Raw genomic sequence first — 25,242 nt, 5'->3', positions numbered from 1 at the left:
CCCTTTTTCGGGAGCGGGGAACATAGGACCCGGGGAACCTAGGACCCTTTTTCGGGAGCGGGGAACATAGAACCCGGGGAACATAGGCATGACCCCCACCAAGACAATGTCCGTGTATGTGCACACATACTATGGCAGAATAAAATAATTGTGATTCTGGTTTATCAATGACACAAAGACACCATGACATGAGAATATATTTCAACTGGTCTGGCCATAGAATGTGCAAGATACACCGGAAATATTACGTTGACCCATCTAAAATCATGTGACTCGTGTCACATGTTACGGCAGTCTAGCCTGAGCCAAGCAGCCTCCGACGACGCTGGGCTCCACTACAACAGCATTTAATGTAGGAAGACTAAATTAGGAACAGGTGGACACCAGAACGAGGTCACAGACGCGTCATGAGTTACATGAGTTTAGATGGGTCAAAGTCATATTTCTGATGTAGCTTGGGCATCTTCACAAACGTGAATTTTGGGATATAAATGCCTCTTTTTTTTTTATACGCGATTTTTAGAAAATGCTTCAAAAGGCATAATAGTGATTCATGTTTGTGATGATTATCCTGCTGAACCAAAATTTGCGCACCCATCTACTTTTGTAACCACAGACCTTATTTGATGCATTTAAGTGAAATCCCCATAGCCTTTTCCACTGAAGAACCAAAATGGCTGCGATTTCTGGTTAAGCCTACAAAAATACATCAACCCTACGGTACGGTACTCTATTCTCCTCTGAGCCTGGAGGTGATGCGAGGTTAGTGTCAAGTGAAAGATGAGGGAAACCCTCTTTATTCTTTTTTTTTTTTTTTTTTTTGCCCATGTTTAAGTTAAAACAGCCCCGAAATATGGTGGGCATGCAATTCTCGACAGGGGTGCGTAGCTCAGCCCAACAACGGGTGCAGGCGGAGGAGTGCCAAGTCATTTATGCACGGCACAAACGGGATCTGGGCGGTGTTGACCAGCAGAATTCGCATCAACCACAGCCATCATCTGCACAGAGAGCCCGTTTGTAGTTGCGGTAGGTGCTTCCGCTGGGGGGGACCGCCTTCCATTCCGAAACACCACCGTTCCGACACCCCCCCACTCAGAAACCCCCCCACTCCGAAATTGAAATTGATTTAACACCCCCACTCCGAAATGGATTTTCAAGTCCATATTTCTCAGAGTTTCCTGCATTCCTGCAGCTTGAAATAAACGTTTCAACTCATCGTTTTTTTTTATTATGTCACTGTCTTCATATAATTTCGCTATAGCAGTAAACACGAGCCTGCTGCATTCAGATAGATACAGGAATGTGAACGTTGGATACATCCTAAAATCAGCTGTGGATCACAGACATGTTTGCACTCTGTGTTGTTCAGAATCACGCAAGCCGCTGCTCAGGGACTGGGCACAGCTGTCCCGCTTGCTTTCTCCCCCACTCCGCAAAGAAATAGGCTACACCTTGACAACGCACACTCTAGTTAAGCGCGTATCGGGCCCGGAGCAGTGTTTTTATTTTTATTTTTTGGCACACAGACTTTCCACTCTGCTGGTCTAAATAGCCTACCAGGTGTGGTCTTGCGCATTCCTGGCTCGCAGTTTTCTGCAGGTGCACAGAGATATCTCTCTACAATCACTAAACATTGTTCATTTATGTTGTCTTGCCATACAGTTTGTTAAGTTTGTCAAATGCATAATCCGAGAGCGCAAGGATCTGTTCCACAGCAGCATATTCAACTGATTATTTATATCTCCTGACACGCCGACAGGATCTAATCATAAATTATGTTTTCTACACATCTAAAGGTGAGCTGTTACACACGCCCACATTCATACGGTGAAAAGTGTTTGAAAAAAAATAATTGTAACTTTGAGTCAAATGCTCACAGTTGAATAAGGTTCATTGAGTCATATTAGCAAGATGAGGACGTTCTTATTTGTGAATGCCAGTCGGGTTGAACTGATTTTGTTTTATGAAAATCTGAGGAAATTTTGCTTCCCCATTTCGAATTCTGAAGTGGATGCCAGCATGGAACTAGACATTCCTGCTGGGGCCTTGGGAGCAGACAGAAAAGCCAAAAACAGCCTATCATTGTCCACACTGAAGAAAGACAGTGTAAACATCCCAAGCCTCAATAAATGGTGCAATGGCAGGAAGTTAAACCTTACGAAGTTGGTGCCGCGTCTATGTGCCGACAGGCCGCAGTGCCGACAGGTCGCAATGCCGATAGCCCACAAGCGGGGTTCCTCTGCCTTTCCGACATGCTGCCACTCCGAACGTTAACTTCCATTATTCGGACTGGCGGTCGTTCACCTTAGAAGCCGCAATGCCGACCTTAGGTTTAGGCGTGGGGGTGGGAGAGGTTAGGTTTTGGGTTAGGGTCTGGGGGAGGTTAGGTTTAGGCATGGGGGGAGGTTAGGTTTGGCGTGGGGGCTGGGAGAGGTTAGTGAAAAACGGGGAATATAGACCCCCTTTCGGAGTGCCGATATTTCGGAGTGGCAGCATGTAACCGGGAAGCATGTTAAAGGCAAAACTCAAGACAATTCTAGATCTTTTGCTGGAAGGCAAAGTTACCAAAGATACTTCCTATACAATTCCAGCAGGAATTGTTGTTGCTTACAGCCTCAAGCGTGTAGCACTTGAAGAGAGAGCCAGCAGGAGGAGAGTCCTTTATATAGCTGTGTGGGTGTGGCCAAGTCCAATACCCCACAAGTTGGGTGTTTTAACTGTTGTTACTATAGTTTAGTAATGTTTATACTTAACTGGTGGTTAACCCTGTCTCCACAAAACATTTATTCAGTAGAATTGATTAGTTAATGTGCTTGGATTATTTTTGGTAGCCTATTGGCTTTACTTTTTAGTGTTTTTTGGGGGTTGTCCATTGCAGTAGGACACTGTTGGGAGTCTCTTTGTCACTGTCCTTATCCTGGTAGTCCTCCCTCACTTTAAAAATTATTCTTAGAGTAAAAGTAATGAATTAGAGTGTTCCTTATATTTATGATGGTACATTTAGACCCCTGTGTGGTGTTTGTGCCAGTAAAAAGCAATGTTGCAGAGGTGCCTTTCTGCGACAGTTGTCCCAGTGACCCCATCTTACTTTAAAAATTTATTTTTTATAGTGGAAGTAATGACTCTTTGTCTTGTCAACACTGATATCAGTCCAATTGTATTTTTAGGGTTAGGGTTTAGGGTTGTTGCAGAGGTGCCTTTCTGCGACAGTTGTCCCAGTGACCCTATCAGTCTAGTAGGAACGGGGGGTCCCCGCACACCCGAAAGATATATTTGTCTAACATAGATTTTTGTACTCCTCAAGGTGTCTAATAAACAAATTTTGTTGTTACCCCGTTGAAATAGTGTCCCATGGGTCCGTTTGGTGGCCATCTTTGCGGGCATATTGCGATGTCTGATGAAAATGGATAAGGGTCATAACTTTTGAACTAGATGTCATACAGAGACAAATGACACCACTTTTCTGTATGATTTCTGCATGAGGAATTGATTGAGATGGTTGTTTTAATGATTTTAACAGGTTTGGTATAGTAACATTCCCTGGCGATTCCCACCAACAACGATTCCCTGATTGATTGTCTATAAAGCTCTGCCCTCAAGACACCTGGGTCCTGTGTGTCTATAAAGCTCTGCCCTCCTGTCACCTGTGTGTCTATAAAGCTCTGTCCTCCTGTCACCTGTGTGTCTATAAAGCTCTGTCCTCCTGTCACCTGTGTGTCTATAAAGCTCTGTCCTCCTGTCACCTGTGTGTCTATAAAGCTCTGTCCTCCTGTCACCTGTGTGTCTATAAAGCTCTGCCCTCCTGTCACCTGTGTGTCTATAAAGCTCTGCCCTCCTGTCACCTGTGTGTCTATAAAGCTCTGCCCTCCTGACACCTGTGTGTCTATAAAGCTCTGCCCTCCTGTCACCTGTGTGTCTATAAAGCTCTGTCCTCCTGTCACCTGTGTGTCTATAAAGCTCTGCCCTCCTGTCACCTGTGTGTCTATAAAGCTCTGCCCTCCTGTCACCTGTGTGTCTATAAAGCTCTGCTCTCCTGTCACCTGTGTGTCTATAAAGCTCTGCTCTCCTGACACCTGTGTGTCTAAAGCTCTGCTCTCCTGACACCTGTGTGTCTATAAAGCTCTGCCCTCCTGACACATGGGTCCTGTGTGTCTATAAAGCTCTGCCCTCCTGACACCTGGGTACTGTGTGTCTATAAAGCTCTGCTCTCCTGACACCTGTGTGTCTATAAAGCTCTGCTCTCCTGACACCTGTGTGTCTATAAAGCTCTGCTCTCCTGACACCTGTGTGTCTATAAAGCTCTGCCCTCCTGTCACCTGTGTGTCTATAAAGCTCTGCTCTCCTGTCACCTGTGTGTCTATAAAGCTCTGCTCTCCTGACACCTGTGTGTCTAAAGCTCTGCTCTCCTGACACCTGTGTGTCTATAAAGCTCTGCCCTCCTGACACCTGGGTCCTGTGTGTCTATAAAGCTCTGCCCTCCTGACACCTGGGTACTGTGTGTCTATAAAGCTCTGCTCTCCTGACACCTGTGTGTCTATAAAGCTCTGCTCTCCTGACACCTGTGTGTCTATAAAGCTCTGCTCTCCTGACACCTGTGTGTCTATAAAGCTCTGCTCTCCTGACACCTGTGTGTCTATAAAGCTCTGCCCTCCTGTCACCTGTGTGTCTATACAGCTCTGCCCTCCTGACACCTGTGTGTCTATAAAGCTCTGCTCTCCTGACACCTGTGTGTCTATAAAGCTCTGCTCTCCTGACACCTGTGTGTCTATAAAGCTCTGCTCTCCTGACACCTGTGTGTCTATAAAGCTCTGCTCTCCTGACACCTGTGTGTCTATAAAGCTCTGCTCTCCTGACACCTGTGTGTCTATAAAGCTCTGCTCTCCTGACACCTGTGTGTCTATAAAGTTCTGCCCTCCTGACACCTGGGTCCTGTGTGTCTATAAAGCTCTGCTCTCCTGACACCTGTGTGTCTATAAAGCTCTGCTCTCCTGACACCTGTGTGTCTATAAAGCTCTGTCCTCCTGTCACCTGTGTGTCTAAAGCATCGACTTATAAAGATGGACGCCATTCCATGGTTCCATTAGTGAAGCCGCTGCATGTTAGATCGCCGCCCTGACGGCTGAATCCAGTATTAGGTCACAAGGCCCGCCTCCCCATGTTAGTGGATGGGAAAATTACAACCGAAATAATCACAGTATACATCAGATAATTTTTTTCCAAAGGTGGTTTGTATCATTTTAGATAGTCATTATCATGCTAATGCCTGTGCAAGTGGTCATTTTTCTGATCAGTTTGTTTTTAAGTAGTTATTTGACATATAAAAAGGGATAAAAATGGATGATTGACAGCTGTGGCAGCCAGTCTCAAGCCGTCATTGGCTGGACAGGCTCTTCACAGTATAGAACTAGCGTTGGTTTGACATAGACGGGACACAGTGCTGCTTTGTGCTTTCATCATGTAACGCTGCCTGGAGGGTGGCTCTGTGTGGACCCGGGGCAGAGGCTCTTAACACGGGTAGTGGCTCCCTGGAGGTCGGGGTGGCTGTGCTGGCTACCAGACATATCAATGGACCGCAATAAAAAGAACATTGTTTTGAGAAAGGCACGCGAGGAATTAACGTTGGTTTGGGACTGAAGTAAGTTCAGAAAATATGTGTTTTAGTAGTTACTCCAGCTACGTTAGCCACTTTCGCTAGTCGGCTGTTTTTCATTATTTATCGGCTTAATATTACTATAACTTAACAACCGATAACGATAGCTGGAATAACACAATAATATACACATATTTTCAGAACTTGCCAGGTTGTCAAACTGCCAGGAAATGTGTTTTATAAGATGGGGCCTAGTACGTAAGCACCAGCCATGAGCTAATCGCTAACCCGTTAGCGTCACATAAACAGAGGTTTTATTTCTGGTATTAAAGCAACAAACATTTTTATATGGATATCTCAGAGAAATGCTTTGACTGTGGGGCTGTTCCTTCTTCACAAGCTCCTTTCTTAGCTGTTGTAAGGATATACGGTAAACAGAGACGAGACTAGGCAGCTAGGCTAACGTTACCACTGAGCTATATTAAATGGAACGTTACAAACGGTTACAGCAGGCTGCCCTACCCACACTATACCAGTAAACAACGTAGCGTAAAGCGTCAAGGTTAGATTTGTAAAACCAACATTTACTCCAAAAGGAATTAAATCATAAAGTTAATCAAAATGCCACGGAAACATTGGCTAGCTTAATCAACACAGCAGTGGATCGGATAATTTCCCCTAGTGAGGCCGAGAGGAGCCTCCACTTCCAGTCCGGGCTGAGAGCACAGCAGCCCGGAGGAGAAATCTCCGACAACCAAAATCAGATTTTCGTACAGGCGTCATTTTGATAAACTGATCTCATAGTGGGACTCTTCCTGGTTACTTTTGGCGAGACAAAAAATATTACAACTTAAAGTGTTATATTTACAGAGCTAGACTGTGTATAAATACACAACGCACTGTGCGCATTCTAGAAACAGCATCTCTACATAAGAAAGTTCAGAGGGGCGGGGAGCCCACAGAGGTTCTAAATCAACGGAGCTACTGCGCAGACTCTGGTTCACTGATTTTCACAGGATTTTGGCTTCAATAGAGCATACAGGGAGGAGATAGGGACACTCTCTCCATTCATATATCTCAGTGGTCTAAAGCTCTGCTCTCCTGACACCTGTGTGTCTATAAAGCTCTGCTCTCCTGACACCTGGGTCCTGTGTGTCTATAAAGTTCTGCCCTCCTGACACCTGGGTCCTGTGTGTCTATAAAGCTCTGCTCTCCTGACACCTGTGTGTCTATAAAGCTCTGCTCTCCTGACACCTGTGTGTCTATAAAGCTCTGCTCTCCTGACACCTGTGTGTCTATAAAGCTCTGCTCTCCTGACACCTGTGTGTCTATAAAGCTCTGCTCTCCTGACACCTGTGTGTCTATAAAGTTCTGCCCTCCTGACACCTGTGTGTCTACAAAGCTCTGCTCTCCTGACACCTGTGTGTCTATAAAGCTCTGCTCTCCTGACACCTGTGTGTCTATAAAGCTCTGCCCTCCTGTCACCTGTGTGTCTATAAAGCTCTGCCCTCCTGACACCTGTGTGTCTATAAAGCTCTGCTCTCCTGACACCTGTGTGTCTATAAAGCTCTGCTCTCCTGACACCTGTGTGTCTATAAAGCTCTGCCCTCCTGGCTGAGACTTCAGATTGATTGATTCATTCACACATGCTCTACACCACTGACTCTACTGATTCTCACATCTCATGGTTCATTTTAGTTTGTTTGGTTTGGTTCAATTAATACATTTTATTTTTGGCTGCGTCTCCCATTGTCTTTTTATTGTGGCTCTTGGTTCCCCTAGGGGGGAGGCCCTAACCCTAACCCAATCACCATCAACGGCACAGTGGTGGAAAGGGTGGACAGCTTCAAGTACCTGGGAGTCAATATCCACAGGGACCTGACATGGGCCAACCACACCGCCACTGTTGTCAAAAAGGCCCAACGACTACACGGACTCAGGCGCCTGAAGAAATTTGGGCTAAGGCCAGAAATCCTTAGGGACTTCTACAGAGGCACCATTGAAAGCCTGCTGACTGGCTGCTTCACCACCTGGTACGGGAACTGCACCACCATGGACCGCAGGGCGCTAAGAAGGGTGAGGCGCGCGGCCCAGCACGTAACAGGATGTGAGCTGCCAGAACTGCAAGATCTGTACAACCAGCGGTGCCTCAGGAGGTCCCTGAAGATCATCAAAGACACAAACCACCCCCACAACAGTCTGTTCTCCCTGCTACCCTCAGGGAGGAGATACAGGGTCCCAAGAGCACGCACAAATCGCTTGAGGGACAGTTTCTTCTCGCAGACCACGAGACTCCTTAACATATACAAATAGTGTAGTAGCCGTACTGTACCGCACTACAGCTGCTACCATCACGTATAATAATAATAATAATAATAATAGATGGGGCTTATATAGCGCTTTTCCATAGCTCAAAGACGCTTCACAGTAGGCTACACAAAAACTAAACACTGGGGGGGCGGGGGGTGACGTTAGTGAACATATAACGACAGAGATGACACTAAACACTGAGTACTATGTGGGGGGGGGGGTGACGTTAATGAACATATAACGACAGAGATGACACTAAACACTGAGTACTATGTGGGGGGGGGGTGACGTTAATGAACATATAACGACAGAGATGACACTAAACACTGAGTACTATGTGGGGGGGGGGGGGTGACGTTAATGAACATATAACGACAGAGATGACACTAAACACTGAGTACTATGTGGGGGGGGGGGGTGACGTTAATGAACATATAACGACAGAGATGACACTAAACACTGAGTACTATGTGGGGGGGGGGGGTGACGTTAATGAACATATAAGGACAGAGATGACACTAAACACTGAGTACTATGTGGGGGGGGGGGGGGTGACGTTAATGAACATATAACGACAGAGATGACACTAAACACTGAGTACTATGTGGGGGGGGTGACGTTAATGAACATATAACGACAGAGATGACACTAAACACTGAGTACTATGTGGGGGGCGGGGGGTGACGTTAATGAACATATAACGACAGAGATGACACTAAACACTGAGTACTATGTGGGGGGGGGGGCGATAGTGGTGAGACAAGACAGTAGACAGAGACAGCACACAAGCAAGGATGGGGGGAAGGAGCAGAGGGACTAAGGGAAGGTGGTGGAAAAGAGATGGGTTTTGAGGCGGGAGTGGAAGACTATGAGGGACTCTGAGGTTCTGATTTCTTGAGGAAGGGCGTTCCAGAGTCTGGGATCTGCCCGAGACTCGAGAGTATATGACTAATGTTCAATAGTATGTTTAATTAGGTATATGCTATTTGCACCTAACAGAATGTTATTATGTTTAATTATGTATGTATGTTCATGCCATTTGCACATATGTGCAGTTGAGGAGGTTTGGACAGGCTTGTTGACAGTTTGGAGGGCCCAATGAGGTCAAAGGTCAATATGGATGAATGGGAAAGTGCCATCCTCCTATGATACAGTAAATCTACGGTCGTCCATAGGAATCTTTTGCTGGGGGTCCTGGTTCGAAAATAAGAAACAAACAGGATAAGATTAACCTAAGGGAGTTGGACCTAATGTCAAACTGCGGAGACAAGATGGCACCCCACACACACATATAGCCTAAAGCTAATTTGACAGACACTTTAAAAATCAAGTAGTATGCTTTAAGCCTAGCCCAAACCATAAACTCTAAACCTAACCAATTGGAATAATTTTAAGATCAAAATTAATAGTCTAATTTGAGAATAAACATAGAAATTTCACCCAATTTGACTGCCAACCCTGAACACAAGGGGGAGTCTATATAAGAGGGAGTGTGTCTCCTCCCACAAACCTCATTTCACAAGTCACACTGGAAGAGAGAGCACCTCTCCCGTGTGCTCCAGACATGCATAGGACATGATTATTGAGTCAACAAGCAGGTCATAGCCTGATGAGGATAAGTTCCGAAACATTGATGTCGCTACTAGCAAACATGCTTGTTGACAAACTGAATTAACAGACTGCCATGACATGTCTAAACACAGGATATGAGACACTGTCATTTCAAAGGTATTAAATAGAGGGTGAGGTCACCTGGCCACCCAGCAGTAACGGATGGCCAATGCATAGTGTCCCTGGTGTGACCAGGGCACAAAACCTTATAATCCCTAACCCCTAACTATAGCCAGCGCCTCTATGCTATACTGGGGTGGGCATGCCCCTGGGTACTCTACTACTGCCATAATGCAAGCAACATAACTTCCTAACGTGACCAGAGGCATATAAAAGGCAGGCAATATTAGAAGCCTAGAAGGCCCAAAAAGGTCAATATGGGTGAATGGGGTGCCATAATCCTACCCCTAGGATAAGACCAAGGTCGTCCACAGGTATCGGGCCAGGGTCCTAGTTCAGGAGCACATGATGCAACCTAATAAATGAACAGGATAGATAACCTAAAGGAGTCAGACTAAGGCAACTACTGAAAGAAACGGATGTGGCATCCCTACACACACACATATAGCCTTAATTAGACACATCTAAAAATCAATGTAGTATGCTCCAAGCCTAAGCCAGACTATGGTTCTAACCCTAACCATATTGGTGTATTTTTAAAATCTAGTTTAATAACCTAAATTGAGGATAAACAGAGAAAATTCACCTAATTTGACTAGTCCAACTCTGGGTATGCCAAAGTGCAGGTGCCATAACATCCTCGTGACACCATAGGCAACACATAAATCGAAGGCATGATTAAAAGCCTGGAAGGTCAAGGGTCAACATGTATGCCAGACATGCCACAAGGGTCCCCGCGTGTGCCTCCTCGTATGTACACGTGTTGTGACATGCCACGCACGCACATAACCTAAAACCTACCTAATTTGACACATCTAAAAATCAATATAAAATATTCTAAGCCTAACCCAGACTAGAATCCTGAAACCTAATTAATTGGACACTTTAAAAATAAATGTAGTATGCTCTAAGCCTAACCCAGACCAAATTCTAACCCTAACCATAGTGGAGTATTTTTAAGACCAAGTTTAATAGCCTAATTTGAGGATAAACAAAGAAATTCTACTGCCAACCCTAAAGACAGGGTGGAGATAAGAGGGAGTGTGCCTCCTCCCATAAACTCTCATTCTACAAGTCACACTGGAAGGGAGAACACCTCTCCCGTTTGCTCCAGACATGCATTGGACATTGCGCATGCATTAGACATTACTATTAATTCAACAAGTATAGCCTGAAGGACGATTAGTTCCGAAATATTGCAAGAGGCTTGTTGACAAACTGAATTCACAGATGCCATGACATGTCTGAACAGAGGACAGGGGCTTGTCTACTTCAATGCATACGGATGGCCCATGCACAGGCATCCTGACTTGTCAGGGTGCCACAAAGCCAAAACCCTAACCCCACACACACATAACCTAAAGCCTAGCTAATTGGACACATCTAAAAATCAATGTAGTATACTCTAAACCTAACCCAGACCATGATCCTAACCCTAACCATAGTGGTGTATTTTTAAGACTCAATTTGATAGCCTAATTGGGGGATAAACAAAGAAATTCTACCTAATCTGACTGCCAACCCCAAAGACAGGGTGGAGTCTATATAAGAGGGAGTGTGCCTCCTCCCATAAACTCTCATTCTACAAGTCACACTGGAAGGGAGAACACCTCTCCTGATTGCAACAGACATGCATAGGACATAATTATTAATTCAACAAGTAATAGCCTGAAGAAGGACAAAATGCTCCGAAATATTGCTAGCCAGGCTTGTTGACAAACTGAACTCACAGTCTGAAAAACCAGAGGACAGGGGCTTGTCTACCTCAGTGCATACGGATGGCCCGTGCATTGCACCCTGGGTGCCCTAACCCTAACCCCTAATAGCGCTTGCGCACCAGTTTGCGCGTGCTTTAAGGCATGGGAAGATAGCAGTCCGCCAAGTTTTGCTCCCCCGCCCTGATTTCTAAGTTAAAACAGCCCCGAAATATGTTGGGGATGCAATTCTCGGCCGGGATGCGGAAACGTTCACGGCACCTGTCGCAGACGCAAATTAGAGCCGTGCCAATTCTGCCAAAAATCATCTGCGCCCCAAAATGCCTGCGCAAATGGGATTTGGGCGGTCTTAACTACCAGAATTATTCACAGGCGTGGTCAGGCAAGGCTGGGCATTACGTCAATCAAAACCAATCAGATTCTTGTCTTGCAATGGCTGTTTGCGCGAGGCATGCAATATGCTGTAATTATCGGTTAGGAAGGTAAATAGCCTATGTCCATTGTCCAACACGTTTTCTCAATTAATTTCCCTCTTTGCGATGTGATAAAAGTTTCTCAGTGAGTTATAGTTGATTGCCTCACTGAATTATCTGCTAATACCCAATTTTAGCAGCATAATTTGATGTCCTGGCGTGGCAAGGCTGTGTGTAATGACATATCCAAAAGGGATTTTACTTGCACTGCGGTGCGCTGCACGGAGATTATGGTGCGCTTCAGCGCAGCGAGGTATTTGCGCCTAAAAGTAATTGTGCGCTGCTGACGATAGCATAATGCCACCTATCACCACATTTTAACGCTGAAACGCCTGCTTTGGCTTGTGGCAGCCAATGCCCAGTACAATTATCACAGGCATGCGCTTGTGTCCGCCCCCAATTTGCATTGCGCACTGCGTTAAAATGCTTTTGGGAAGATAGAGCCCCTGGACGCTTGCGCCTGGCGGACTGCTATCGTGCCTGCAGGGAGGATAGCATAAAGCAGGCATTAAAGCACGCAAACAGGTGCGCAAAAAGCGTATAGCGCCTGTACCAAGATAGGGCCCCACATTACCGTTTGGTCCTGCCGCACATGAGGAAGACTGCAGAAGGGACACAGGTGCGCTAAGCACATGAGTTGGCATGACTTTGATCACACACAAAAAACACGCTGTGTGACCAGATTTCCCACTTGTGTACATCCTGGGTTTGCAGTGGAAACGCAAAGCTGCGCGCGCCGTAATGAACTATATATAATCATTTGCGCCAAAGTTAGTATATTGCAGTATTTCCCTACCAGCGGTACGTGTCCCCCTATGCCTAGGGGTACTTGAGCAGCTTGCAGGGGGTACACGGAAAGATTGTGGAGTACAATTTATTTCCAAAGTTATTTAAAAAATATATGTACACTATTAGTAGTAATTTCATAAGCCCATCCTACAATGGTATGTGCAACTAGTCCTCCCTGGCAGGTGTCAACTGTTACACTACTCTGTGAAGAGGTCACCCTTCATGCATGCCAAAACTGTGCATACCAGCTAGCTCACAAACATGAATAAATCAATCATAAACTGTCAGAATTGTTAATTAATTTAATTAATTCGTCAACACGCATTATTGAGGGGGTACCATTGGCATGGCACAACAGCTCAAGGGGTACAAGGATCCACAGTATTCTCTCTATGGAACATAGGTGTAGACTTTACGGTCCTCGGGCGTCCTCGCCAAGTACTCTCTTTCTATTAGTCCTTCTATACGCTTCTTGATAACCAGCTTGTTGAGAAAATTCAGCTAAAATGTTCACTTTATTAACACATTGACTGCCAGCCGTTTTTTTTTTTGCTGTAGGTAGCTTCTGCCAGGCCGTTTTTTGAGGATTCTGGCTCATTTTACAAGAGCCGAGGATCCTTTTCTGCTTGGAGTTTGTGAACACGAAGTTCACAAAAGTACTAATAGAATGTGTGCTTTCTCTGTGTAAAAGAGTTAGTTTGTAGAGTTAGTAGTTATGTAGATATTAGCCGTTGAGTACAGCATGGTTTCAGCTGTCTGAGAGTGGAAGCTGAGATAATCGCAGTTTTGTGAAATTCAATCAAACAGGCAGAACAGTCACTTTAACCATTTATTTTTGGCATCAGTGAGAGATCAGACATCCAAACAATATAGTTCCGAACGCCCTCTCCTTCAACTCCTCCCTCCGTGGGCGTGTCTAGTGGCTTTCAGCCTGCGTTTGTCACAAGCGAGTGCTCTGCTGCAGCCTCCCTCCCTGGCAGCGAGTTTGAGCAGCCTCCCTCCCCGCCTACAGTATGAGAATGAGGCTCGTTCGTTTCTGGGTTTTCGGAATGCGTGCGATTCTGGCCTTTCTGCGGGCGTTTCAAAGTGTGTTTTACCCATAATATATTATGCAAATTTGCAATCCCCCGTGTGCTGCTGCTGGCGCGGCCCGAGAGCGGCGAGTCTGGTGACTGATGACTGTAAAATCGGCAAGCCAATTCCTTGAGAATGGAGGAAGCACTGGACGCTTGCGCCTGGCGGACTGCTATCGTGCCTGCAGGGAGGATAGCATAAAGCAGGCATTAAAGCACGCAAACAGGTGCGCAAAAAGCGTATAGCGCCTGTACCAAGATAGGGCCCCACATTACCGTTTGGTCCTGCCGCACATGAGGAAGACTGCAGAAGGGACACAGGTGCGCTAAGCACATGAGTTGGCATGACTTTGATCACACACAAAAAACACGCTGTGTGACCAGATTTCCCACTTGTGTACATCCTGGGTTTGCAGTGGAAACGCAAAGCTGCGCGCGCCGTAATGAACTATATATAATCATTTGCGCCAAAGTTAGTATATTGCAGTATTTCCCTACCAGCGGTACGTGTCCCCCTATGCCTAGGGGTACTTGAGCAGCTTGCAGGGGGTACACGGAAAGATTGTGGAGTACAATTTATTTCCAAAGTTATTTAAAAAATATATGTACACTATTAGTAGTAATTTCATAAGCCCATCCTACAATGGTATGTGCAACTAGTCCTCCCTGGCAGGTGTCAACTGTTACACTACTCTGTGAAGAGGTCACCCTTCATGCATGCCAAAACTGTGCATACCAGCTAGCTCACAAACATGAATAAATCAATCATAAACTGTCAGAATTGTTAATTAATTTAATTAATTCGTCAACACGCATTATTGAGGGGGTACCATTGGCATGGCACAACAGCTCAAGGGGTACAAGGATCCACAGTATTCTCTCTATGGAACATAGGTGTAGACTTTACGGTCCTCGGGCGTCCTCGCCAAGTACTCTCTTTCTATTAGTCCTTCTATACGCTTCTTGATAACCAGCTTGTTGAGAAAATTCAGCTAAAATGTTCACTTTATTAACACATTGACTGCCAGCCGTTTTTTTTTTTGCTGTAGGTAGCTTCTGCCAGGCCGTTTTTTGAGGATTCTGGCTCATTTTACAAGAGCCGAGGATCCTTTTCTGCTTGGAGTTTGTGAACACGAAGTTCACAAAAGTACTAATAGAATGTGTGCTTTCTCTGTGTAAAAGAGTTAGTTTGTAGAGTTAGTAGTTATGTAGATATTAGCCGTTGAGTACAGCATGGTTTCAGCTGTCTGAGAGTGGAAGCTGAGATAATCGCAGTTTTGTGAAATTCAATCAAACAGGCAGAACAGTCACTTTAACCATTTATTTTTGGCATCAGTGAGAGATCAGACATCCAAACAATATAGTTCCGAACGCCCTCTCCTTCAACTCCTCCCTCCGTGGGCGTGTCTAGTGGCTTTCAGCCTGCGTTTGTCACAAGCGAGTGCTCTGCTGCAGCCTCCCTCCCTGGCAGCGAGTTTGAGCAGCCTCCCTCCCCGCCTACAGTATGAGAATGAGGCTCGTTCGTTTCTGGGTTTTCGGAATGCGTGCGATTCTGGCCTTTCTGCGGGCGTTTCAAAGTGTGTTTTACCCATAATATATTATGCAAATTTGCAATCCCCCGTGTGCTGCTGCTGGCGCGGCCCGAGAGCGGCGAGTCTGGTGACTGATGACTGTAAAATCGGCAAGCCAATTCCTTGAGAATGGAGGAAGCAGCCGCGGGAGGCGGCTGCTTTTGGTTGACTTTCTCTCTGTCGGGAGGGCACCGTCGCCACCTAGCTGGTCGGTAAAATAGATTATACACATTCTCTTCCTCCAATTCTGCTATAGGAGACGTAAAAGGGGTTGATCGATGTCCCACCGTCAAAAAAAAAAATGTTTATGTAAGCCGAGATATCTCGTCCTTGGCACTTAACTCATTCACCGCCAATGACGTCTTTGACGTGTTATCAGAAATAGCCCTCCCCGCCAATGACGTGTTTGACGTGTTTTTGTTTTTATTGGTGCAGCGCCTGCAGCAAACACTTGCCCAGCCTGTGACACAGACACAGGTCCCTGCCTTCAAAGGGTAGCCGACAGCACGCGATCAAACACATACCGCAGCTGTTGTTTTGAAATTGAGCAAGAGGAAAAGCAGAGAACGGGTAACGCTTCCTTGTGCAGACAGGAGAAACGCCATTGAAACGCCCTCGGCGCGCTGCACGAGCTGGAGTCGCCTTCCTCTGTGCCAGCCAGGAGAAAACGGGAGAAAGTAATCAAGAGATGTGTTTGATCATCGGAGGAATGAGGAAATGATCGATCAGTTTGCGAGGGCGGTGAGGACGTGTTGAATAGCCGAGGGGAAAATGGGAACGATCAAATAGCAGAGTTGATATGACAGGGAGACATGGACGAGGACGGGTGTACCAGAACAAATCAAAAATAAACACAGGAACAGCTAGGCAGCAGCGGGCAGAAGGCACTCACAGCAGCCCGCTGTCCTTCTCAAGAGCTCTTCAGTTGGTTCATGAAATCGCTGGGCTGCGTGCCCTCCAGTGTTGCTCCTGGCCAATCCCAGCGCCACAGGGCGTGGTTATTGCTTATCCTATGTTGGGTTAGAAATCTAAAAGGGGGATCGTGTGTGTGTGTGTGTGTGTGTGTGTGTCTGTCTGTCTGTCTGTCTGTCTGTCGGTGTGTCTGTCTGTCTGTCTGTCTGTCTGTCTGCACACTCACACCGAGTAAACTGTATTGTTGAATGTAAAAAAAAAGCACTTCATGTGTGTATATATATATATTTTTTTTTTTTTTTTTTTTGTCATTTGTGTCCTAACGAATAATATTTACATGTCTGATGTCAATACAGTTCAAAATAAAAGAATTGAGAGTGAGTTATGCCTGAGATTGTGCCCTTTTACAAAAATGCTTTTTTCTCCCTTTTCTCTTCCCAGACAGGCTTTTTTGGTGAACATGGGGTGTATAAAAAGGGTTATAAGTAGAGTACAGAACATGCTAAAAGCTAACTTTCTTTTTGGGGGTGAAAGTAGAGACTTAGATCTTCATTTTGAGGTATTGGACATCACTGTAGTCCTAGTACAGAATTTACTGTGGGTCTTGAAAGATGACCAAACATTATGGAAATACTTGGCCTGTGCCAAAAATGCCAGTCAGATATTGGCAGTGAATGAGTTAACGGTTGGATCATGTAAGCCGAGATATCTCGTCCATGGCACTCAACGTGTTAAGGAACAAACCCCCCCCCCCTCTCTCTCTCTCTCTCTCTCACACACACACACACACACACACACGGCTCACAGTACCCTGCCTGCCCTCTCTATAGAGACATTGGAGTCTAGAGCTTCTACACTTCTGCCACCTCAGAGATTCGTTTCGTCTCCTCCATCAGCAACCCAGGCTTTATGCACATGCAGCAGATAAGTTAATATCAGGGTTTGCTTTTGTCCAGAGAATAGACCTCAGGAACCTGGGGAATCTGTCCTGTTTAAAGATAGCCAAATGTTCATTCATTCAAATGTTTAAGTGAAAATACCCAAAATGTGTTGAAATTATGGGCAGACAACATTTTTGGAGCAGAAAATACATAAAGTGCACACTGAAAAATAATGAGCTCCCAGGTATATATATTTTTAAGTTAGCTCCCAGTTCTCTCTTTTTTTTTGTTAGCTCTCCCAGGTCAGTTTATTGACGTTTTGTGGGTGGATGAAAATGTTTTTTTCCTCTCAGGATGAGAGTGGTCCTCAGGCATTCATCCTGTGTGTGAGGCCGGGAGGCCGAAAGTTGGGGAAAATATTGGACCTAGGAAAGTATTGCTCAATCAGTTGTTTTGGGGAATAAGAAAATGATCTTAGCAATCGGCATGAACCTATCAATCAAGATATGCCTAATGAATGTTCTAAGTCCCTAAATGTTCCCTGCAAGAGATATTTTTGTCTGGCCAAATGTCGGGGTGACCTTGGCCTCTACCCAAACAGTGATACTGATGGAGAATATCCTGTTTTGAAATTCTCAGTACACGTGTTCACGTGTTTTGGTTTGTTGTGTCTAGGGTATAAGTACCCTGTGCCCGATGTAAAAATTGTCTTTTTTACCACCACCCCAGATGAAGCAGAGGTATTCAATAAAAGATCCAGCAAACCTTTGAGACGACTCCGTATCCACGTTTGTTGCACTTTTGTTTTATTTGATGCATACTTAGAGGAAAACTTTAAGAATAGGCAGTATTTGGGAATTCATTAATACCCAACAGTTGTCTCAACACAACAGCTCGCCATCTTCGGCTGCTCTACTTAAAACAGGCCTTAGGGGACATTCAGACCAAAAGCGTTTTTGGAGCTGCCAGCGTCTTTCTGCAATTCATTCTCTATGTAAGGACGCGCTAGACGTGCTCCTCTTTTAATGAACGCACCTGGCGTTTAAGCGCTGGTGGCGTCCTGTTGTTTTTGGAGGAGCGCTATGGGCGTTTTTAAGCTGAAAAAAGTTGAACATTAGAGGAAAAGCGCACTGCTCGTCATTTCAACTCCTAGCTTTTCTCCTCCAGAGGGATCCTCCAACCTCGCTGCTGCCAGAATTGGCAACAATCTGGCTTTCATGTTGACAGTGAACAACATCAAACAGACAAAACCAGCTGGCTACCGTCCGTGTGGTCGTTGTGTTCTGATCTGTACTGCACGCGACTGCAGGTGAAAACAAAACGGAGCAGAAAAAAAACGCTCCGTGTGCTGTGTTGTGTGCACAATGGAAGCGCTCTCAACATGATTTTCATAGCGTTCTGACTGAAAAAAACGCTTTTGGTGTGAATGTCCCCTTAAGCGTCATTTTAACAGCCTGCCATATCGGCACATATGTTTGTTTCGATTGTACCGATGATGTGGCCATCTCCTCGTGCATCCCTAAGCTGAATAATGTATATTTTGTGTTTTGCTTTTCAATTTGGAGGTTTTTGCACCAGCAGACACCGACACTCCAATCAAGTCATTGTAGTCTCATCCAGCCTGAGTTCCCACACCTTCCCAGCCATAGTCCCATTTCCAGCTCCGCTCCACACACACACACACACACACACAGCACACACACACACACACACACACACACAGACACACCCCTCCACCTCATCCACCAGCTACATCCCCAATAGCCTGGCTTTAATCTGGCTGCACTACTGCCAATTCCGCACTCCCAGGCCCGCTGTTTGGTTGCTATTCATCTATTAATTATTCGACAAGCCCCTTCGCACCACTGTGGAGTGGAGGGCTCTCTCTCTCTCTCTCTCTCTGTCTCTCTGTGTCTCTCTCTCACTCACCCCTCCTCCCCTCCCTATTTCCCTTCGCCAAATCAGTAACCCTGTTGTGAAAATGGATGTGATTGGAATAGACACGCCATGGAATGCTTCAGGTCTCCCTTGGCTTTACACAGCTCCCTCCCCGTTCATCCGGTGTTAAAGAAACATTAAGGGCCCTGAGAATCAAGAGCAGTGAATGTGAGAAGGGAAGGCCCCTTGGTCCACCAGCAAATCAGTACAGAGTTGTTGGATTGGTGGTGGTGTGGGTGTGGGGGGGGGGGGTCAGAGCTTCAGTGAGAGAACCTCCAGAGGCAAAAGACAAAAGCAGCTTTTGTTGTGGCGTCTCTTCTCGTCTTATGTGTCCCATGTGGAGGAGGCTGTTGGGGCCCGGTTAACTCACAGTGGGTCCCCCCCCCTCTCCTCTCCTCTCCTCCTCCCTGCAGGCTCCAACAGCATGTTCGGTCCCAAGGAGGGGCCCGGAGGCCTGGCTGGCTTCGGCAGCCCCCACCACGACACCTGGAACAGGCTCCACCGCACGCCGCCCTCTTTCCCCACCCCGCCCCAGTGGCCCAAGGCGGCCGACGCCGAGAGGAGCAGCTCGGCGAACAGCCACCACGAGCGAGAGCGGGAGAGAGAGAGAGAGCGCGAGAGAGAGAAGAGAGACTCGTCCATTGGGAAGGAGGAGAAGGATAAAGACAGGTGAGTTGTTCAAGTTTGAGTCGATTCTTTCGTGTTGGTTTTAGTCGACTTGGGAGTACCAGTAAAGGGGGGTTGAAGTCACAAATTAATCTTCTTGCTGTACTTTGTATCTTTTTTGTGTCGTTTTTGGACGTCAGTAGTTTTACTTTGACTTGTCTCCGCCTTGAATGAAGAATGATATCTTGCTACATTTTTAAATTGCATCCATTATTCATTTTAAAGTACAGGTTTTGTATTGTGGCGATAAGCATGAGAAACTGGCCAATCATAATCTTGTTAAATTAATTGTGTTGATTCATGCTTTACTTTGGAGATTATGTATTTAAGGATCTCTCAGAATCAAACGTTATGCCTGAATTGCAAGGGAAAGATCATATGCAACAGTGTTCTCCTTTGTTTAAAAACAACAAACAAACAAACATAACTCTACTCACATTTTGAATAACCTACAATTTACTTTTACTCTAGTAGATTTTTAAGAACGCAATGTTACTTTTACTTGAGTAAATTGTAAGCCAAGCAACAGTACTTCTACTTGAGTAGGATATTTTGGTCCTCTTTCCACTCACACAAGTACAAGATGGGTGTGGAGTACTGCAACATGTGATTGACAACTTAGCTATTTGAATTGCCCCTAATGGCCCATTTCCACCGCTGGTATCAGCGCGGCCCCGCCCAGCTCGTCTCGCTTTTTTGTCTCATTCCCCCGATCAAAAACCTGGACAGCCCCGGTTGAGTCGGGGGTTGAGTCGTGCTGCTTTTGGTCCCTGCTCTGTTGAGGTTCTAGGGCTGTGGACCCGGTACCATACGGTGACGTGAAAACACTGCAGACGACTGATTGGTCAGGCAGAATCGTGTTTACTGTATCTACTGTCAATGCTGGATACCAGTTTAGTGGGGCTTACCTTCTCTTCTGTTATTTCCATCAGTCTTTTGTGTTGCTGCCTTCGGCTCTGGGGAAATAAAATCGATCTCCTTGCTCAGCTTTAACATGACGGTGGTTTTCAATTGTTTTGAGAGAGAAAAAGTCCGCTGACGGCTCCGCTAGGCCGGGTTTAGCGAAGCCGCAGTCTTGCCTGGCCGAGTGGCTGCCGGGGTAGAGGCTTCCCCTCTCCCCGTAGCGTAACCCCCGTCCCTCGCGCAGCGAATGCATGTAAATAACAACAGATTGATATCCATTCTCCTGGCCGATGGTCTTATTTGCCCATGTATGTCATAGAGGCACCAGTATTTCATAGCCAGTTTAAAAGTTCCGTGTATGGATTTAATTTGAATGTTGTACATTATACCCTACTTGGGCTATGGCGGAGGGCAGATATGCGGTCACTATGACGACCAGGTGTGGGCGGAGGCGAGTAAACTTGCTGTGGAAACAGAAGTCTATATCAAGTAGAGTGGAGTAAGGCAGGTAAGAGTAGAACTGTACTGTGCTGTTATATGTGGTGGAAATGAGCCATAAATGTACTAAATCCCAAATATTTGGGGTTCCAAACAGGTTAAAACAAAATGATTGCTAGTAAATATCATTACCATTTGACCTAGGTTTGGATGTTGATGATTCTATTGGGACTAAGGTTTGTTGCTGTATTGTCACTCGTGTCGTTTCAAAGCATGATACAATGAGCATGTTACTTTTACATCATTCAAACCCACAGAACTTAACTTGGCTAGTCACCGTACACAGCAGCAATAAAGAATATACATATGAATATGAACATTGCAGGCTGGTAACAATTTACTCATCAGACAGGGTTATGATTATACACATAAGCACACCAGTACATCACAATATACTGTATATATGCGAACCCAATACTTCTTTTCCACCTGGTGATAGCTTGTGTTGTGGATGATCAGATAATATTCAGACAAAAACACAGATATAAATGCATTGCATAAGATGCATTGAAGATTCGATCACCCAGACGCATTTGGCCACATTAACACCAAAGTGTCAACATAATGTATCTCTAGCCTGTATATTACACAAAGATCTAACAAGGAAATGGACAGAAATCACATAGATCACATAGCTCTGATAGTAACACAACAAAAATGGATTGTCAAGATCCTCGTGGATGAGCAACAAGGGAAAGTGGACAACATTATGATGATTCATAGCAGTCTGCATTTTTGTGAGGGAAAGAGACATCTGATTTCAGTGTGTATACCGGGGACATATTTTAATGTCAAGTGCAAATGTAACCCAGCTTCATTATACTTAAACACACTCCAGATGCGTGACGCATGCTCTTGATTAGGATACACACTGCACTCCATACTAACTAAGCTGCCTTTTCTTTGCCTCTGTCATCACAGGGATTCAGTGGATCGCAACCGCCACTCCAACCGCTCGTCTCCGGCGTCGGCGCCGGTCAGCTACCAGATCAGCAGCCTGATCCGCTCCAACAGCCAGAACTCCAGCGACTCGGGATGCCACCACAGCAGCAGTGTGGACCGGGTCCGCGAGGCGGAGAAGGAGCTGCTGGAGCGCCACCGAGAGTCCTCTGTGCTGGGGGACGTCAAGGTGAAGGAGAGCCGCTCGCCTGGCAAGGAGGCCCTGGAGAGGAGACCCTCAGAAGACTCCATCAAACCCGCGCATCGTTCCCCCTCCCCGTACACCAAGGCGGTGCTCAATGAGCAGGGCATGAAGATGGCGGGCGGGCCCCCGCCCACACTCAAGGACAGCGAGAGGAAAGAGCCCCCGCCCGTGGAGCTGCTCCACAAGGTGAAGAATGACATGAAGATTAAGGAAGAGAGGAAGGAGGAGCAGGAGGTGATGGTGGTGAGCTCTGAACCTGCGCCCCAACCCCCGCAACACGCTCCCCCCGTTCCTATGAGCCAGCCCGGACACCCTCACCACCACCACCCACCTCTGTCCCAGCAGCAGCAGCAGCAGCTGCCGCTTCCCTCCCAGCGCGGGAACGAGCTTTCGGGCCTGCACGGCATCCCCATGGCGCACTCGCTGCCCCTCTCCATGAGCGCCATGCACCAGATGGGCAGCCTCAACGTGCTGGAGCGGGCCCGCATGGCTCCCTTCATGGGGGTGAGCCCCCTGGCGGCGGGGCGGGAGCGCCTGCCGCCCCAGGCCTTTCCCTGGGACCCGCTGAGAGAGGCGTACCGCAGCCTGGACCTGCAGCGCCGCATGGACTTCCAACTGCGGGCCGAGCAGGGCCACCGCTTCCCCAGCATGTACGAGCAGGAGCGGGCGTACCGCGAGCGGGAGGCCCACGACTACTCGCACCACGAGCACCTGCTGGAGGTGCGCCGGGAACACGAGCGCATGAGGCAGCAGGCGGAGGAGCGAGAGAGGCTCCACTTGCGGGAGGAGCTGGACCGGGCGCGCCTCCACCAGCTGCACCAATCCCCCATGGAGGGCCACATGGCCCACATGGCCCCCTTCATGCCCCACCTTGGCGGCATGCCTTACCCCAGACTCAGCCCCTCCACAGGACACAACGGCCTGCTCAACAGGACGCCCCCCACCGCCGCACTTAGTGCCCCCCCTCCCCTCGTGCCGGCAGGCAGCGCCAGGCCGGCCTCGCCCAGGAGGACTACCCCCCTCACAACGCAGGACCCCCGGGACTACTCCCCGTCCCGCAACCCCAAAGAAGTAGAGGCACGGTAGCTTCCTACGCAAAACGTACACAAACACTTACTCGACGCACTCATAAATCCCCCCCCCACCCCCAAATTTGAAATCTTATTGTGAACAAAATGCACTGCTTTTCGTCAGAGAAGAGCAAAAGTCCCAGAGGAAATGGTTTGATTGTACAAAGTAAAGGTGTGTAAGGCTGATTAAGCACATGCCATGACTTTATCTGCAGTGGACTGGAGGTCGAATAACGTCGGTAAAGAGAACACAAATATGTGTATGTTTATATCCGACTTAAATATTTGATAATTATTAATATATTAATCCAATACCTTTTTTCAGCTTTGTGCGAAAAGAGAGATTCTGAAATGAGTTTGTACATTTCCTATCCTTGTTCCATGTATAGGTATCATTTTGATGAATTTGATGTATTTTGTGCATTACGGTAGCCTAATCATTTCCTTTTAAAGGCAACTGAAGTAGTAAAGCAAAAAAAAATTAAGCAAAAGACTAGGCTAATATTGCTTATCGAAGAATATCGAAAAGAAAAAAAACATCCCATTGCCCCCCCCCCCCCCCCCCTCCAGTCTCTTTCTCCTCACATGATCCACAGTATTTTCTCTATGGAACATAGGTGTACACTTTACCGTCCATGGGCGTCCTCGCCAAGAACTCTCTTTCTATGAGTCTTTCTATACACTTCTTGATGACCACAGGGCTAGGAAGAAAACGCGACTGGAGCTGCTGAGTCACCTGAGGAAAGAAAGACACCAGATGTAAGAAAACACCTTTGACAATCAAAACCAAAAGATTCCTCTCTAAATTATTATGCTTCTTTGTAGAGCAAGGAGTCATGGTCACAATACTTGGAAGAAAATGGATAATTAGTAGATAAAAATGGCTGCTTATTAAAGAGTAATTAAACTAGTAAATTGCTATTCAAGTAGTAGTTTGTGAAATACATGCTGTTCATTTTCTCAGCATTTAAACACTGTGCTGTATTTATCTAACTGAATCTGGCTCAATTCGCCCTCCAGTGGTTAAAATGAACAAACACTGTTCAGCTGGAATTGCAGCCCTGAACAACGGCAATTTTCCTACGACACATCATTTAGTAAAATAATCAAATTGAATATATTTGAGACACTCATCTCCATTCCTCTTCTCACCAAGCAGCCCAAACCCCCCTCTTCTCCCTCGCTCTCCACGCCCACTTTCTTGCATTTTTCAAAATCACCCAGCAGCAGAGAGAAGCTCCAGTGTTACTCTTTAACTGAGAAAGTTGACTGGCTGAAAGTGCTACGTCTGAAAGGGATTGTGCAGTCTCCTCGTTTGGTGGCTCTGGTGGTTCGGCTTGACTGTGGCAGTGGTGTGATGAAGGTGCTGAGTGGAGGAGGTGCTAGGTTGTGTAAGATTTTGAAGACTAGACAGAGATTTGTAAAGGTGATGATGTTATCCCAGCTCAAGAGGTTATGTTTCCTTAAGATATTGCAGTGGTGGTATCTAACCGGCTTCCTGTCTAATGTCTTTATTGTTTGTTTGTAGAGTGATGCTATGGGTTGTAATGTGGATGGGCTGGCATGTCCCCAGCTTGTTAAACAGTAGGTTATGTGGGACAAGATCATTGCATTCATAAACATTTTCGCGGCACAGTTGGACAAACAGTTTCTGGAGTATCTAAAGTTTGCGAGGTTGAATTTGATTGTTTTAGTTGTTCTCTTGACATGAGGTTTAAAGGAGAGGGTTGAGTCAAGCATCACCCCAAGGTACTTAAACTCACTAACTATTGTCATTTTCTCACCAGAGATTAGTATATCAGGATCAGGAGTGCTGTTTGACCTTTTACTAAAGTACATGCCAACCGTTTTAGAAACATTTAGCTGAAGGCAGGCACGCTCTAACCAGTTCGCTACATGGACCATAGCAATTGTGAGTTTTGATGCAGCTTTCATTTTGTTTTTACCATATACGTAAATCACTGTATCATCAGCATAC

The 25,242-nt window shown here is 46.3% G+C and overlaps 1 protein-coding gene across 1 annotated transcript; it reads left to right on the top strand.

The window, feature by feature from the left end:
• Positions 1–19,401: 19,401 nt before the first annotated feature.
• Positions 19,402–23,329, top strand: LOC310779316 (autism susceptibility gene 2 protein-like). Its single transcript, XM_083639852.1, has 2 exons — positions 19,402–19,652; positions 21,972–23,329. The coding sequence occupies exons 1-2, from the start codon at positions 19,408–19,410 to the stop codon at positions 23,278–23,280; spliced, it is 1,554 nt and encodes a 517-aa protein (XP_083495978.1). The 5' UTR covers positions 19,402–19,407; the 3' UTR covers positions 23,281–23,329.
• Positions 23,330–25,242: the final 1,913 nt, after the last annotated feature.

Source organism: Poromitra crassiceps (assembly GCF_964638095.1).
Source record: "Poromitra crassiceps genome assembly, chromosome: 7".
Taxonomy (NCBI): Eukaryota; Metazoa; Chordata; class Actinopteri; order Beryciformes; family Melamphaidae; genus Poromitra; species Poromitra crassiceps.
This window is presented reverse-complemented; position numbering and strand designations above follow the sequence as displayed.